The 16,125-nt window shown below is 38.7% G+C and overlaps 1 protein-coding gene across 2 annotated transcripts in view; it reads right to left on the bottom strand.

The window, feature by feature from the left end:
- ARB2A (ARB2 cotranscriptional regulator A) overlaps positions 1–16,125 on the bottom strand; it is a 247,419-nt gene that overhangs the window by 225,965 nt on the left and 5,329 nt on the right. For both annotated transcript variants that reach the window (XM_065745600.1, XM_065745602.1), the window contains exon 2: positions 2,461–2,584. In XM_065745600.1, coding sequence (XP_065601672.1) covers positions 2,461–2,566 — 106 coding nt within the window. In that variant the 5' untranslated portion in view covers positions 2,567–2,584. The remainder of the gene's footprint in view (positions 1–2,460; positions 2,585–16,125) is intronic.

Below are 16,125 nucleotides of genomic sequence, written 5' to 3'. Positions count from 1 at the left end.
CATGATTTACAAAATCAATCTGAGACTCAAAGGAAGATTTCAATTGGCCTCTACTCCAAACACCTAAGCACTCACCTCCCTGTGTAATTCTTCCTATTACAACTAGCTATGAAATTCTCAGATTCTTTTAAGACCTGATTAATTGTTCTTCCAGTCTCAAATTCAATTACAGTGTGGTTCAATAGAGCTCAAATTTGAGTAATTTGCAAGGGTCTTTTTATAGCTTAATATGAATCAAACAGATCAAATGAAGAAAATCACACCCTCCCACTGTGTTTATATTTTTAATAATTATTCATTTCTTAAGGCACCTGCCATAAGTGGTAGTGATCCAAGACAGACCGCATGGCTTCACCAAGGCAGATGGTGCCCGATCAACCTGGCAGCTTTCTAGGAAGGAATAATGGCATCAGTGGACATAGGAAGAGCAAAAGATACTGTCTACCCATACTGGTGCAAGGACTGGTGCATAGTTCTCTTCTCTCTAAATTGGAGAGATATGAAGGCTGGACTACTAAGCAGATAAAGAATTGGTTAGATGGTCATAGCCAGAGAGCTGTTGTCAATGGCTCTATGTCCAGGTGGAAGCCAGTCACAAGTGGTGTCCTGCAGGGGTATGTCCGGAGTACAGTCATCTTCAGCATCTTTATAAATGACACAGACAGTAAGATTGAGTGTATTCTCAGCAAGTTTTCTGATGACATCAAGCTGGTGGTGAAGCTGATACAGTAAAAGAGAGAGCTGCTATTCAGAGGGACTTGGACATGCTTGAAAAGTGGGCACATGAGAATGTAATGAGGTTCAGCAAGGCCAGGTGAACATGGATCAAGGCAACCCCAGACACAAATGCAAGCTGGGAGAAGGACTCAATGAGAGCAGTCCTCCTAAATAGGACTGGGGAATTCTAGAGAACAAAAAGCTGACCATGAGCCGGTAGTGTGCATGTGCAGCCTGGAAGGCCAACTGCATCCTGGGCTGCATAAAAAGAGGAGTGTCCAGCAGGGCGAGGGAGGGGACTGTTCCCTTCTACTCTGTCCGAGTGAAGCCCCATCTACAGTACTGAGTCCAACCCTGGGGCCCCCAGCGAAATAAAGAAATGGATCTGTTGGAGTGAGTCCAGAGGAGGGCCACAAAGATGATCAAAGGACTGGAACACCTCTCCTATGAGGAGAAGCAGATGGATCTGGGCTTGTTTTGCTTGGAGAAGAAAAAGCTCCAAGGAGACCTCATTGAGGTCTCCCAGTACTTGGGGGAAACCTACAAGCAGGAGGGGTGCTTTGCAAGTGACAGGACAAACTATCTAGCTTTAAACTCAAAGAGATGGGATTTATGTTAAATATTAGGAAGCAATTTTTTACTCAGAAGGTGGTGAGGCACTGGCATAAGCTGCCTAGAGAAGGTGTTGATGCCCCGTCCCTGGAGATGTTCAAGGCCAGCCTGGATGAGATCCTGCACAGCCAGATATAACAGCTGGCATCCCTGTTCTCAGCAGGGAGTTGGAACTAGATTACCCTTATGGTCTCCTCCAATCTAAGCCATTCTCTGATTCTTGCATAATAAACCTTAAAATACAATCAAAATTAATGTCAAGTTTAAAATGGCAGTTTTATTTTTCCAAGCGTTAAGCAAAATTTCCTGGGCACATACTCAACAGAATTAGTACAGATCTGAATAAAGCGCTACACAAGTTTTCACCAAATCTTTCTCAAATACACAGTTTTAAATTAAGAAACACTATCTACCACCATTGTATAATAAAAGATACATTTCTAATAATATATTTGTGCAAGTGTAATTTTTACATTGCAGTTTCAGTATGTATTCTTTTTTCTCTACTGAAACACAATTTAGAGTGGAAAGGTCTGATGCAAACACTTCAAATTTAGTGGTTTATATAATTGTAATTCTAACCAACTCCATGCACCTCTAAAACAGAAGAACATTCTCTAAAAAATGTCACTTCATTTTTTCTTCCCATAAGAAACTTACACTGCTCAATCACTTAGATTTGTATTTCTTCATAAGCATAAAATACAAAGAAAATTCTTTAAAATCAGTAGAGATATCAATGTCCTGAAAATGGTTTCCTTGCTAACATACTACAGTTAAAGGCATTTTTTTTTAAGTTTTAATATGGATAGTTAATTCTAGAACATAAGTGGCACAAAAAATAAATTATACCTCCCAGAAAATAAGATCACAAAAGCACCAAAGGATAATTATGAAAATTATAAAATTAATGGATTTCTTACTCTGTTACAGTTTAACCACAGACCATTATTTTTCCAGTGACCTTACAGGACTATTGATAATGGACAATATCACACACTGACTAATTGTCACATCCAGAAGCTCTGAGCTTCTAACCCATAGCTAGATCAAAGTCATTTCCTTTCCTTAATATTAATAACTGTTTCTGAAAATTCTGTATACGTGAAAGGAAGGCAAAAGTATTCATACCCTTTAATGCAGTAGTCTTTTCTTTTTCATCAGGGACTCCTTGCTGGAGTTGAGCCATCATTACCCAAACTGTCAGTAGATTTAAGATATTAAAATAAAAGTGCATCTATCTTCAAATGACAATCTGAAAATCAACAGGTTAGAAATTAACAAAATTGACTTCTACTTCAAGAGATCTTATTTGCTAACACATATATAAACAGAACTCATTTCAAAACATACCTTCCCTGAGTATAAAACCCAGCTTATAAAATAAAACTGAAATTGACTCTTTTCTCTTCTTCAAAACTTAAACTGGACACATTAAAGTCTAATCACGCTATCACAGATTAAGAGATTTCAAAACATAGTGCAATACAGATCACTGATCAGTGCAACCTCTATCATGCTGGATCAAAGATTTGTATTCACAAGAATAAATACTAACTTCTCCCTAATACTGAAGGAACATCAGTCTACTCAAGTCATTTTTTGCTACTCTAATGTAGGATCAGTAAATGGTTAGCCTTTTAGAGTAGCACCACACTTAAAGACCCACAGCAGAAAATACAAACAAAACCAAAACTAATTAACAGAACTTCCAAAATGTCTACAGATTTTTCTCCTTCAATTAACTACATTTAATTATTCCTACCGTATCATATAGTTTTCAGTTTTGCTACAACTGCAATAAGGAGTGCATAGCTTAAAACCATTATCTGCACTGAAATTTATACAGTAAATGTCCAGGAACAGACTAGGTGACAATTTCCATGCAAAATATATGTCTAATTTTTTTCCTATCGCACAGAAAGCAAGCCAGACATTCAAATCTGCAATCTCTTTCATCTTGAATGTGACACCAAGGGAGCAAACTACCAAATCACAATCATTGCTTCTTCCTTTTCAATAAAAAAGACTTCTATGTATTGAATCCTTTTTCCTTCATCCTTTTAGTTGTTTCATCTGTCAGTCACGATCAATTTGTTTAACTCTTCTCCACAATATATACTTCATCATGGATGAATGTGCGTGAACTGCATCTCAGAAGCAACTTGCAACTTTTAAACAAAGAGCAATAGGCTTTACTCATTGTACTACTGCTTCCCTAAGAGTTGCAACCATAAAGAAAGAATACCGAAATCATTTTTAAGAAGTTCACTGTAAGAAAAGCAGAAAATCAATCAAACAAGGCTTGGTAAGGACACAGTGTGGCAGAGGATGAGTGTGAATATTTTTTATTTTCTTTACAGAAATTATTATGTTAAATTAGAGTAATATGACATGAAACATTTTCTTGTAGATTTATTGAAAAAAACCATGAGGAGTTGATAGCTATTAACTAAGGAATTTTTTTTTTTTTAAAGTTGTTATTAAATTCTACAGGTCTGGCCTAGGTCAGGCTTAGATGCCTTCTGTGGTGGTTCCTACTAAGCTGCTGACAAATGACAGCACACTGTCCAAAGTCTCTTGTAAACATAATTCTTCCAGGAACTTCTACTTTGATTCTACACTTCTTTAATGGTGCAATTCCACACTATAAAGTTAAAATGGCCATCCTGTAGCTAGCACTTCAGCACTGACAACAGAACAGAGACATTGATTTGTGATAGTCCAGATGAAAATTATTCTCAAGTAGTCCTCCCTACACGATATCTGAAAATTAATAATTGAATACAGTTCAGTTAATGCAGCCACAAGTCATGTACAAGTGTCTAAAGACTTGTTATTGCCCAAGTTAAGAAATAAAGAATTTATTCAAACAGATTTACCTTCATAAAATAATCTCCACCAATTTCCCTGGGGAAAAAGAAAATAAATCAATGGAGTGACAAAGAATTTCTGCCATTTTTGTTCCTAAACTATGTATCTGGTAACTGATGTAGATCTGGCCACTGAGGAAAGACCAGATAACTTACAGGCTCTCAATTAAATTTAGATGCAGGAAATGTGAATAAATAAACCTCAATTTAACTTCGATCAGGAATTTCCAGCTCTTTTTGACAAAGTAAAAAACTGTTAGAGCAGCCACTGGAGGGAGGACTTGATATTAGAATGAGGATGAAACAAGCACACCGAATTTTATGTTTTGTTTGCATGAATAAGAGCATTCCACTGAAACCCTCACAGATACTTGTTTAAATGACAAACAGAAGAAATTAGATGAGAGGGTTGTATTTCCTTTCTTTCAGAAATAGACGTTAAATCAACTGGAGTCTGATGGCCCAGAAACAAACAGTGGGAATGTTACAAAGCTCCTCAAATACTTCCTGACAGGCAAAAGCAGGAACTGCCATTTGCTCTAGGCATCATTTCTAAGCTACTGTGATCTTGAACTCCATACACTAACTGCTCCACAGAATCCACGAATGTCAGTCATCAGGTGTCTCATAATGAATAGATTATTTTAAATGCATTACCCTATGCAATTATTTAGATGATTCTTTTAAAAACATCTTAGCTGCTGGAACAAACAAATAAAAGAAAGCACATGACCTAAAGACAACAGTTATTATTTTCCAAGTATCTTGCTTTCGCAGTCAAACTTCAAATATTCTACCAGAAAATATACTACAAATATTCGTCAACCTCTGTGCCTAGCAATACCGAAAATAATGTGATATTATAAATATTTTGGCTTCATATGGGACAGGAAGGCAGAATTTTCATCAGATCCTTAGTAATACAACTGCAAAACTGGTGGATTCACAAACAAACGGTCACTGAGTTAAAAACAACTCACAAAACAGACAGTTGCACACTTATGGTAATATGTATACACACTTCATGTTCTTTTTTGTGAAGTATTACCAGAAACTTGGACCTTGATAGTGCCTGATTTGAAAATGAGCAGTATCAAAGTACATGCTCTATGTTATTCTGACTCTGAAACAAATGCAGACAAACAGACTTTTACAGACTTTTAATTTCTTTCATTATGCAAATCCAGGCAGAAATGTGACAAAAAAAAACCAACAACTTTGTGTAAGACACTGCCCTATGTTAGCAATAGTGGAAATAAAGTCAATGTTTTGTGGTACAAATATTTCAAGTAAAGGCCATAAATAACTGTAATGCTAACCCATTACAAGTGCAGCACAGAAAAACACACTGGCATTTTCAGGCAGCATGAATCTCTCCAGTTTATCTGAATGTGAGTCATGAGAATGCCTGCTTACAATGCTTTATTAGAAGACAGTTGAATTAGTCTTGTTTTCCGTAAACTGCCATGCCAAGCAAAGAACAAGTAGGGATTAGACTTGTGCAGTGTTCCTGCTGACTAAGACCCAGTTTTATTTGAAATAGATGTCTGGATGACAGCTGGGATCTCAGCTCTTTCTCTGTATTGGCTCAGACAAAGCACAAAATACATATTGTAATCTACAGTGGATTTTGTTTGTTTTTCTAATTATATTTTATCTATTCCTCCTCTCAGGACATGACATTCAACATCAATAACACTGCTTCAGTTAATGGTATAGCTCACTTTCCTCCACTCATAAAGACCTTATTTTCTTATAGGTTTCCGACACTTTAGCTCCGAAAGACAATTATTCCTAGTCTGCTTTAAACTAAATGGTTTTGAGTAAATTCAGGTAAAATGTCAACATCTTGTATATGAAGAAAGTTCAGAGGCAGCATCTTTCAGTCAGCTTTGCTGTTAAAGAGCAGCTATGGCATCTCCATGCTGCGGAGAACAGAAAGTTTGCTAGAGGATCAGCTTAGCATGTAGCACGTGCCTCTTGCTGCTCCCCTTAAAGCCAGCCCAAATCTGCTCAAGTAAAACTTGCTTTTTGCACACATTCATTAAAGACTTAAGACATCAGAATTTCCAGAAAATTTACCTATTTGCCTAGAGCACACTCCACACAGTTGCAAAAAGCCAGAGGAAAGACACACGGGAGGGGAGTAATAAATGCTGGAAGAGTGGGATCTTTTACCACTTGAGTACAAAGGCATTGGCAAGGATCCCAAAGTCCCTGAATCTCGGTACATCTTCACATTCTAGCAAATGGTGGTGGGACTTGCTGATAAAGTACAAGATCGCAGCTGCCACTGGAGGTTGATTTATTTGCACAGCATCTACCTTCTAATGTTATTTACCCCTAAAGCTCAATAAGCATTTTACTAACAGCTTTATGCATTAATGCCCCAACCATGTCAAGCAAAGTGGTTGTTTACAAGGGGCACACTCAGCTTCACTCCATGTGCTGAAATTTTAATTTTATCTTTCTTGAAATACTGGAAATGACTTTCAAAGATACGATCAAATAACCATGTTAAACGGATACAAAAACAGGGAGCAGAGCCTCAGCATCAACTCTGAAAGATGTACATGATGGTCGTTATCATTGACCAGCAGAAGGTTTGAAAGAAGTGTCTAAGAATTTTCTGTAGCAGCAACACCGAGTGCTTAACAGTCTCTAAAGCACTGATCTTCCACGTATTTTAAGTGTGTGGAGAACTATACTTCTTTGGTTGAGGCAGACGGGCAGTGTCTAACCATGCAAGTAACTTTGGGGACAGCAAAAGCAATCCTGCAGTGAAAGCATGAGAATGATGCCTAGGAGAACTCTGACAGGAAGAACGTGAAGGTGCTCCTAAACAACTTAGTTCTTGTAAAAAAAAAAAAAAAAAAAAAAAAAAAAAAAAAAAAAAAGAATGTTCTCAGATAATCTGAATACTTCTTTCATTTTCTGGGTGTTCAACCTGAGCAATCTGCTTCAATCCTCAGAAACAGATTGCAAGATTTCAGTTTTAAAACCTGGAAGAATCTTCCCTAATTCTTCCGAGCTCAGCACTCAAGGTGAGTCTACACTGCTGAGCAAGGCCTTATTTCACCATGCCTCTTCCACCATCATCTACTGCAAAAAATCCCACTAAGAATCCTCTACACACAGTAGATGATAGGAAAAATTCAAGGAATCAAAGTTTATGAAGAACTACTACCTTGCAATTAAAGCCTCAAAAATAATCCATGTAACATGTAGTGATGTTATATGCAGTATAAGATTCGTATTGTACTGTTCCACTGCTACACTGGGATACACATCCAGTAATGGGAACAAAAAGAAATGTTGAAGAAACACTAATTTGGCAAACAGTTGCATGTGAAATGGTCTTTAATTACAGAATCATATTTTCTCACAGTGTACATTGCAAGAATAAGTAATATTGGCAAAATATTACTTCGTAATTGCCCTGTGACAGTATATATATATATAAACCACAACAGTCTTGGATGCATTTTTAAGATGATTGCCTTAGACTGCTGGTTTTAAGAGGATTCTGGTTTGAAAGATGGGGTGAAGAATACTGACTCTCAACAGTCTAATCTCCGTACATACTAAGTAGTTAGAGGACAAAGCCAGAATTTTTAATCTTTTTTTTTTTTTAATGTCAGCTTCTCACAAGCAATCCCACGGGTCAGCTGGGAAGGGAAAAAGGCCTCTAAAAACAGAAAAACTCTAAGACTATTAGAAGAACCTTCTCTGAGGAGAGACACCAAAGTAATTTGCAGGACCACTACTGACAAAGAGGGAGAGACTAGAAAATTCACAGGAAATCATTTCTGCTTTGGCTACCATCAAAAGCTGCCTAGACATGCATGTGTCTAGTACTTTAAAATCACTTTTTCTCCCCCTCCCTAAATTTGCTCTGCTCTTAATAGTTTGACTTTCGAAAGAGCTGTGCTATTAACTGAAGACTACAGAAAAGACAGCAAAGTAGCTGAAGATGCAATGAACACTGGCTGTTATCCCAGATCCTAGCAGACAGCCAAGTATTTTTAACCCCCCTCAAGACCCTCAGCTGAGAGAGTGTGCAGAAAAAGCCCAGGGAAGGCTGAGAGGTGCCTGCAGTTTTCTGGGCCATACCTCTTTTCTTTATCTCCTAACAGAAGGTGCACTCGCAAAGAATTAATATCATCGCCCATCCTGACTCTTCTGCTTCTAACAAAAACACAGCAGCATCTAATACGGATGGAAGCTATTCCAAATTAAATCATACACAACAGAAATAAGCACGTGGGGCGACTGAAGACATCAGTTTATCATCAAGACCCACTACTTCAGAATCACACTAAAATGTCCCAAATTCTCAGCGTATGCACCTCACTTTTGCAGCACCATCTGCCTCAGTGGATCCACCCCACAGCTCTGTCCACCTCTTCTCCCACCATGAGAGATCTTTTTTCCCCTTTTAGCATTTTTCTCATCTTTACAAATACTGTATGTCAAACTGCTTGGTCTGCTCCTCTACCTTAGAAGCAGGATATGTTTTCTGGACAATTGAATGAGTAGCACTGCTTCATTTCAGCTATCTATCACGAGAAGCAAATTGCACTGTAGAACACACAGTCCACGAATTTGGTTCTGCTGGACTATCACTTACCAGCACCACATTATAGTAGAAATAAACAATATGAATAATACAAGCATATTATTCATTTAGCTCATAATTTAAGAACTTTTCTTAAAATTCTGATTGCTTCACACTCAGTTTTGTTTTTCATATTGGTAGACTTTATTTTACTTGTTATTACAAAATAATAAAAAGGACCAAGATAAAGCAAAGGAAGTACACATTTATTCTGTATAAATTTCAGAAAGGTGGAAAAAGTATTCTACTAACTGCCTAATTTAGTAACTACAATCAGACTTCTCTACATAGCTCTACAGAGCACTGATAATGTCTTACCTCCAAGCTGTCTGTATCTGCCCAGAGTCAATCGCAGAGCAGAGTGGTTTGGGAAAGATCTCCAGAAATCATCTGGTGCAACCTTCTGTCACAAGCAGAGCCTATCCAGCAGGTAATCCAGGGTAATGCAAAGAAAAACCTTCACTATTTCCAGATAGGGAGATCCCACCGCTCCTCTGGAGAACTTATTCCAACGTGTAATATTTCTAGTAGACTTTCTTTTCCTTACATCCAAATGGAGTTTCGTGCCTCACCACACATCCTTATGAAAAAGAAACTTAGAAAGACAACTTCTCTTCCATAAGTACCTTCTTTAAATCGGATGACAGAAGAAATCACTCCAACTCTTCGCACTGCTAATGTCTCCTTGAACCATTCTTTCAACACCAAGTTCTCTAATCATCCTGGAAGTCACCTCCTAGATCTCCTACAATTCCACAACGTCTTTCTTGAGCTGCGGAGACAAACGAGATGAAGCACCCTAGGTATGCTCACACTGGTATAGTAGATGAGTCAGTTTGCCCTTCTTGCCACAAAAGTACAGTTCTGGATATGTTCAGATAGCTGTCCAAAAGGCTCCCCAGCTCTCTGTAGAAAAGCTACATCCCAGCCAGCCATTGGGAACCTGCCATGTTGTTTGTGAATTATACCTTTGTCAGTGTGCACCTTCACAGGCATACACCACCTTAATTGTTAGGCAATTCTTGTTGGCCCTCTCTTCTATTCTGCATGAAGCACAATGGATTAATGCTGTGCATAAATACAGATGATAAAGATGGCAGTGCATCTGACAAGTTTCATTTGCACTTCTGACTTAGCTGATTTAAATTCCAGAAGGAAAAACTGAGAAGCACTGCTTCCCCTTTTTAGTTCTGCATCTTTTTGACATATTGGTAGTTTTTATTTGCCACATTATTGATCAAACTTACTGAAAGAGTCCTTAAAGAAATTAAATTCTACTCATTACACAGACTACTTCAATGAAGTTGAGCAGCTGTAAGAAATAGTTCATTTTAGCCTCAAGTTAAAACACGCTGTCCTAACAGTAGGCATTCCAAAAAAGTGCTGAAGGAACTTTACCAATCATTCGAAACAAAACTGGTAAAGTTCTTGGCATATTTTGTGGAAAACATTACATTTTTTTACCAGCTTTAATGTACCCCTAGTGAGGAGGACTGTCTTAATGTAGCTGCAGACTGTTAAATAGCAAAGTTCACCCAAGCACTACCAAACTCAAGCGTGTGCTGACAGAGGCAGCAGACAAGCAGGGAGACTGGAGGTACTACCTAATTTGACAAAAGACATCTCTAGAAATTCATAGGTTTTGTTTGGAAGGTCTTGAGTTTCAGGCCAGCCAGATCCATAAAATTGAGCAGAATTACTAACTGCTAAGAAATCCCTTACACCTTGACATCAAATGCCTTGCTGACACAGACCTTCATAAAGTGATTACTAGTTTTAAGCTCTGGTGGTTTTGCTAAGATTATGTCTTTGTGCGTGTAAAACCACTGACCAAGTCTGGGACTAGGAGCGGATTCAGCTGCTCTCAGGCTCCTTAACTCTGTGGTTCAGTATCTTTAGGAAAGCAAGAGGGAAGCTCATGACTTGACAGGAGGGTCTCCTGAATGAGACGGTTTAACCCTATGCTGTAAATTTCCAAGTGTATCCAGTCATCCTGAATCTTGTTAAGTCACTGTCCACTTTGTTAAATCACTGTATCAGTAAACATATTCCTGCTTCCTTCTTTGGACTGAAGCTAAAAGCATAGCTGTCTCCATCTGTGACAAAACTTCTAATGAAACAGAAAGCAACTACCAAAATAGGCCTAAATCTAAAAATGGCTCAATTGCAAAATATTTCTCAACATTGCAGGAGCCATTTCAGGCAAAATGTCTCTGTTTCAGTGGATGCATCTTTTGGGTAACAGTCTCTGAAGCTTCTCGAAACATAATTAATATTGCTGCAAGCTGCTTCAACTTGGAAAAAGGAAATTCCACAATTTAGAAGAGAGCAGGAGACTCTTTTTAGACTGCATATACAAGGTTGCTCAAAAATTCAAATGAGACCTGAAGAAGCAAATTAGTGGAAAAGATCTCAGCAACAACATCCTGGGCTGATTTAGAAAAACAGTGCCAGCAGCACTGGGTTCTCCAGTAAACAGATATGAGCATACCCTGAGGGAGGCCAACGAAGGGTTGCAAGGAGCAATCTTTGCAAGAGCATTTCAACTCTTTGAGGAGGCTGAGAGAGTTGGGACTGTCCAGCCCAGAGAAGGCTTGGTACAAAAAAGGTGAGGAGGGGAGAAGTATTAGTACATATTAAGTGCATGATGGGGAGAGTAATGACTACTAAGGTGGAATCTTCCCAGTGGTGTTCAGTGAGAGGACAACAGAAAATAGGTGTAAACTGAACCACAGCAAATTACATCTGAATCTAAGAAAAACTTCAGAGTGGTAATACTGGAGCAGGGTGCCTCGATGGAGTCTCTGATCTTGGAAATGATCACAACTTTCAGAACAACCCAGCTCTCAGTGACACTAGATAAAGTGGGTGTCTGTACATTTACAAATATGCATTTATGCACTTATTAGTTACCCCTGACAACAGCAATTAAACAGCTTTAAACATGGGATGCTCAAAACCACCAAGACCACAGCCGTGACAAATGTGAAACCTGATAATACTGGATGTTACTCCTTCTATTGGCAGCCATTCTTTTAGGTTCATTAAAAGGCCTTCAAGCTGGATAAAATCATTTTGTAGATGCACAGAGCCTTAAAAATTGTCCGTACTGTCTTTCCATAGATGGCAGCACAAGTTAAATATGTATGCCATCATTACCACTGACACTCTGAAAACAGTAAATTCTCTAAGTATCCAGAGATATCAAAATTGAGATTGTTCATGCACATTTAGCTCAGCTCCCATGCACTGAACTATAATCTTATGCAAAAAAAAAAAAAAAACAAATAAAAAATAAAAAAATCAACAAACGTGAAGAAAACGAAAGCTGGGGAAGTATCTGAAGAACAAGCCTTGTAAGGAGTGCCAGAAGGAACAGGTGTTATTTAGCCTGGAGAAAAGAGAAGGATTGGAAGGGGAGTTGGGGAAACTTTATAACTCTCTGTAATAATCCCGTCTGCCCTGATGTTTCAGGAGGGTAGTTTTCCTTGTCTTCTGTCACTTAGCTCTTGATCATCAAGTTTGGAAATCTGTGCCCTCTGGATACACCCTTTAGCAATCTTTTCCATAGTTGCAGGCTGTAGTTATATCTCTCTTAGCCTCCTGCAGTCTAAAGAATTATTGTATTGTCTCCCAAAAGACTCTCCCACAGGCTTAAGCGTGATGCCTCCTCATAGCGACCAAGTGCAAGCAATGTGAAGAGGACATTTTCAACTATATAACTTTTAACCAAATACCTCAGAAGAACCATTACTCTTTTTGCAACAGCATAATGTTACTGATTCATGTTCAGACTACGAATCACCTAAAATTCAGAATTATTTTACCGGTAATTACTGCTATTTAGCACTTACATAAGGAACATTCTAGCCTAAGCATGCTCCTTTGTATTTCTTCCTACTGCATTATTTCCTCCATGTTGTTTTTCTAATTTTTCTAAGCCATTTGAAATTCTGCAGTTACTGCTCACAGAACTTGGTCTGCTAATCTGCAAAGTAATAAATGAACTCTTTCTGTCATTATCATCCAATCCTTGGGTGATAAATGAAGGCAGTTACTTTTTTTTTTTTTTTTTGCAATGCACTTTTGCCTTTCTGAGTGCACAGAATGAAGATGCTCACTTGGTACATAACTATTCAGTGTCTTGTTTGACCTTCCTCTGTCAAGCTTCAAGAATAACAACGCTTCTCCCATCCTCAGTTCTTCCTCCCCCATATTTTACTGCCTTTCAACCATTCTCCTCTGTTTTTCACGTAAGTTCCCAGTCCCACTCGGCCTTAGTTCACCCTGAGAGCTCCAACTATCAATCCATTCCCTTCCTTCCTAAGCTATCCTCATTTGCCCTTTCACTTCAAGAGCTTAAACAGAGGTTTGGCCAATTCAAAAACCTGTTCCAAACTTCCTCCTGCTCACTCCCACCACCTAGTTTCATTCATGCTGCAGAACAAACAGGGGACTATGAAAACTCTCAAGGGTCTTCCAGAGACCCAGCTCCCTGCTGTCTATTTTCACTGGTCACTCTCACCCCAAGCCTGAGAAGGAACAACTCTTGGTTGTTCCACGCTGCTGCTGCTGCACACGTCCAACTAAAGGGGCACAGCAAGTGTTGTACTGGTAGAATTGTTGGAGATTTTTACAAAATGAAACTGAAGTTGACGCCCCTCCTTGCCCAAAGGTATATGAACTTGTTATACTTTGTATGCAAAGCACAGAGGATCCATGTCACACAGTCACATACAAGGGAAGGGACACTTGGAGGTCAGTTTGCCTACTAAAGGCAAGACTTAATAGAATAGGCTGCCTAGGCACCTCTTCATCTAAGATCTGAATGTTTTCAAGGATGGCAATTCCATAACCTCTTCAGGCACCATCCCTATACTTGACTGTACTCACAGGAAACTTATTAACCACTCTTTCCCATGAAGTAAAACACTACAATTTATCTGCTATTCTGCACTGCAATGAAGAGTGAAGTCTAGAACAAGCAAAGAAAACAGAAATACATTGTTATCCACACCAGGATCCTCTTACAGAAAGCTAGATACTTTAATCCTGCCGTACCCATCAAGCTTTCTTACACTTCCATTAGTAGTACTTTCTGAAGACAACAGTTTTCAATATTTTTTTTAAACAAAACATTATTTTAAATGCTTCCTGTGGACATTCCTAAGCTAGAAAAGTCTGAGCTTTTCAGAGGAATGCATGGCTACCTTTGAGAAATTCAGTTTCCCTGCAATACTTAGCAGGGATAACCATAATGCTTAAAGCAAGAAAAAGTAGGTATGAGTTGGTATCATTAGGAAACTGGACTTCCCATCTCAGCATAACCCCATTCCTCCCAGGCTCCCTTCCCTGGACCAACTCCCCACACAAGCAGGAGCTCAAACTTCTATTGTTTTTTGGGTGCAGTCCTCTTACAGATGCTCCTTAAGGGCTTATCCTATTTTTTTAACTACTTAAACTATACAGTAGAAAGAAAAACATGGAAAAGAGAATAACCATAACAAAGTATTGAAAGGAAAAAAAAAAAGTCCTAGAATGACATTGGGAAGATAATGATGTTAAAGCAATCCTTCAGGAACATACCTTCCAGCTGCATGGTATTAGTGAAGCTGGTGGCATGATTCACATGAATGTAATGGAAAATATATAAGCTATTTAGTTAAAGCAAAAATGGAGATCAGATGGCACTGCAAGCCTAAAATGTATTACATCTTAAGAAATAAAGCACAAACAAGGATGAGAGCTGCAGATATGAAATCTCACATGCCATGGTAGTTACACACCTACTGCATCTTGTTAGAAATAAAGTTTCATTAGCACAGTGGACTTCAGACCGAGTGACATAACCTAGAGCCCTCACGCTGCCATTATCAGAACACATTTAAAATTTCTAAAAAAATATATATAAAAAAAATAAAAAAAATTGAGGACAACTTCTTATGCTGAGAAATGTTAAATCCAACCCAAGAGAAAGCTGTGTTCGACCTCATCCGGACAGATAACAAGTACCCCACTGTGTCATAGAGAACAAATGTGGAACAAAGACAGTTTCTGCCCCCAGGACTTAGAATCAAAGGTCCATATTCCCAAACACATTTTTGCAAAACGACTTAAGCAGTTCCACCCCCTACCCATGCCACCCCCTCAGCTGCGCTAACGGAACTGTTTGTAGCAATGCACCACGATCCAACTCATGGAATCAGATCTGAGTAAAACCAGAACAGGGAGCTGTTCATAGTGAAAACTTCCTTTATTTTTTTTATCCTTTTTTTTTTTTCTTTTCTCCTTTCAATTATCAACTTCCAGATTCAGTTCATTACCTGGTAAACCTGAGGTAGGAGGACAGAAAAAGACAGGAACAGGTAACTGCTCTATGAAAACTTTTTAAGCTGGTCTGAACACTGGCAAGTAGGAAACACAATCAGTCAAAGCAAAAAGTGAAATAAAATTAAGAAGATGATGCTACCACTCTTTTAAATTTCTAAGTCTCTTGGTCCAAACTGTAAGCATTTACATTAAAATAATAAGATGCCTCTATTATTTTTTGATTCACTGACTACAGTGTATCAAATGTGAGTCCACCATTAGAACACCTTTGCTGATTTTGATGCCTCTGCTTGCTCTGAAATCTTTCATTGGCTGGATGTGGACAGCTACATTAATATGGTCTTACAAGCTGGAAGATGAATATCCATTTCAAATGTATTGGATAATTACAACACTAGAATATTCTGAAGTTTGAGCCAGGTGAGCTCCACAAATGCTCAAAGAAGAACAGAAAGTATGCTGTATGCAAGTCTGTCAGGACTTGCTGAGCTAATATGGGGCTGAAGGTGACAGGTTCCTGGACTGCATCATCACCAGTGACTAGAAGCAACACTAAGCAGAAGGCTCAAACTTCCAGAGTCAGGTCAAAGAAAAAGATAAACTTCCTCTTGCAACACAGTAACTCCAGGCCCCACAGCAGCTTTACGATGGTGGAGGTTGGGCATACTGTCCATCTTGGCTGCACCATCCTACCACAGCCACCGTATAGGATGTCAGAAGGCACCAAACCCATGGGTTTGGGCCTATAAAAGATGGACTGCACAGGCAACATTTTCCTACCAACAGTGCTGTCATAGCAGCAGTGAAACAGAGTCTCCTCTGCTGGCTCAGATTTTTACAAGCACAGCATTCCGGCTCTTGCTTATTGTTGGGGAAATTGCAAAGCTAGTGGTAGTGACTATGTTGGCAAATAGTGTTCTATAGCCAAAAACTTGCTCCATCCAACAGTGTTGTTGTGCTCTTCGTATCTGCTGT

The sequence above is a fragment of the Cyrtonyx montezumae genome, unplaced genomic scaffold (genome assembly GCF_038088225.1).
Source record: "Cyrtonyx montezumae isolate F1298 unplaced genomic scaffold, pur_monq_1.0 scaffold_36, whole genome shotgun sequence".
In the NCBI taxonomy this organism is placed as follows: domain Eukaryota; kingdom Metazoa; phylum Chordata; class Aves; order Galliformes; family Odontophoridae; genus Cyrtonyx; species Cyrtonyx montezumae.
Note: the sequence above shows the minus strand (reverse complement) of the source record. Positions and strands in the feature narration are given on the sequence as shown.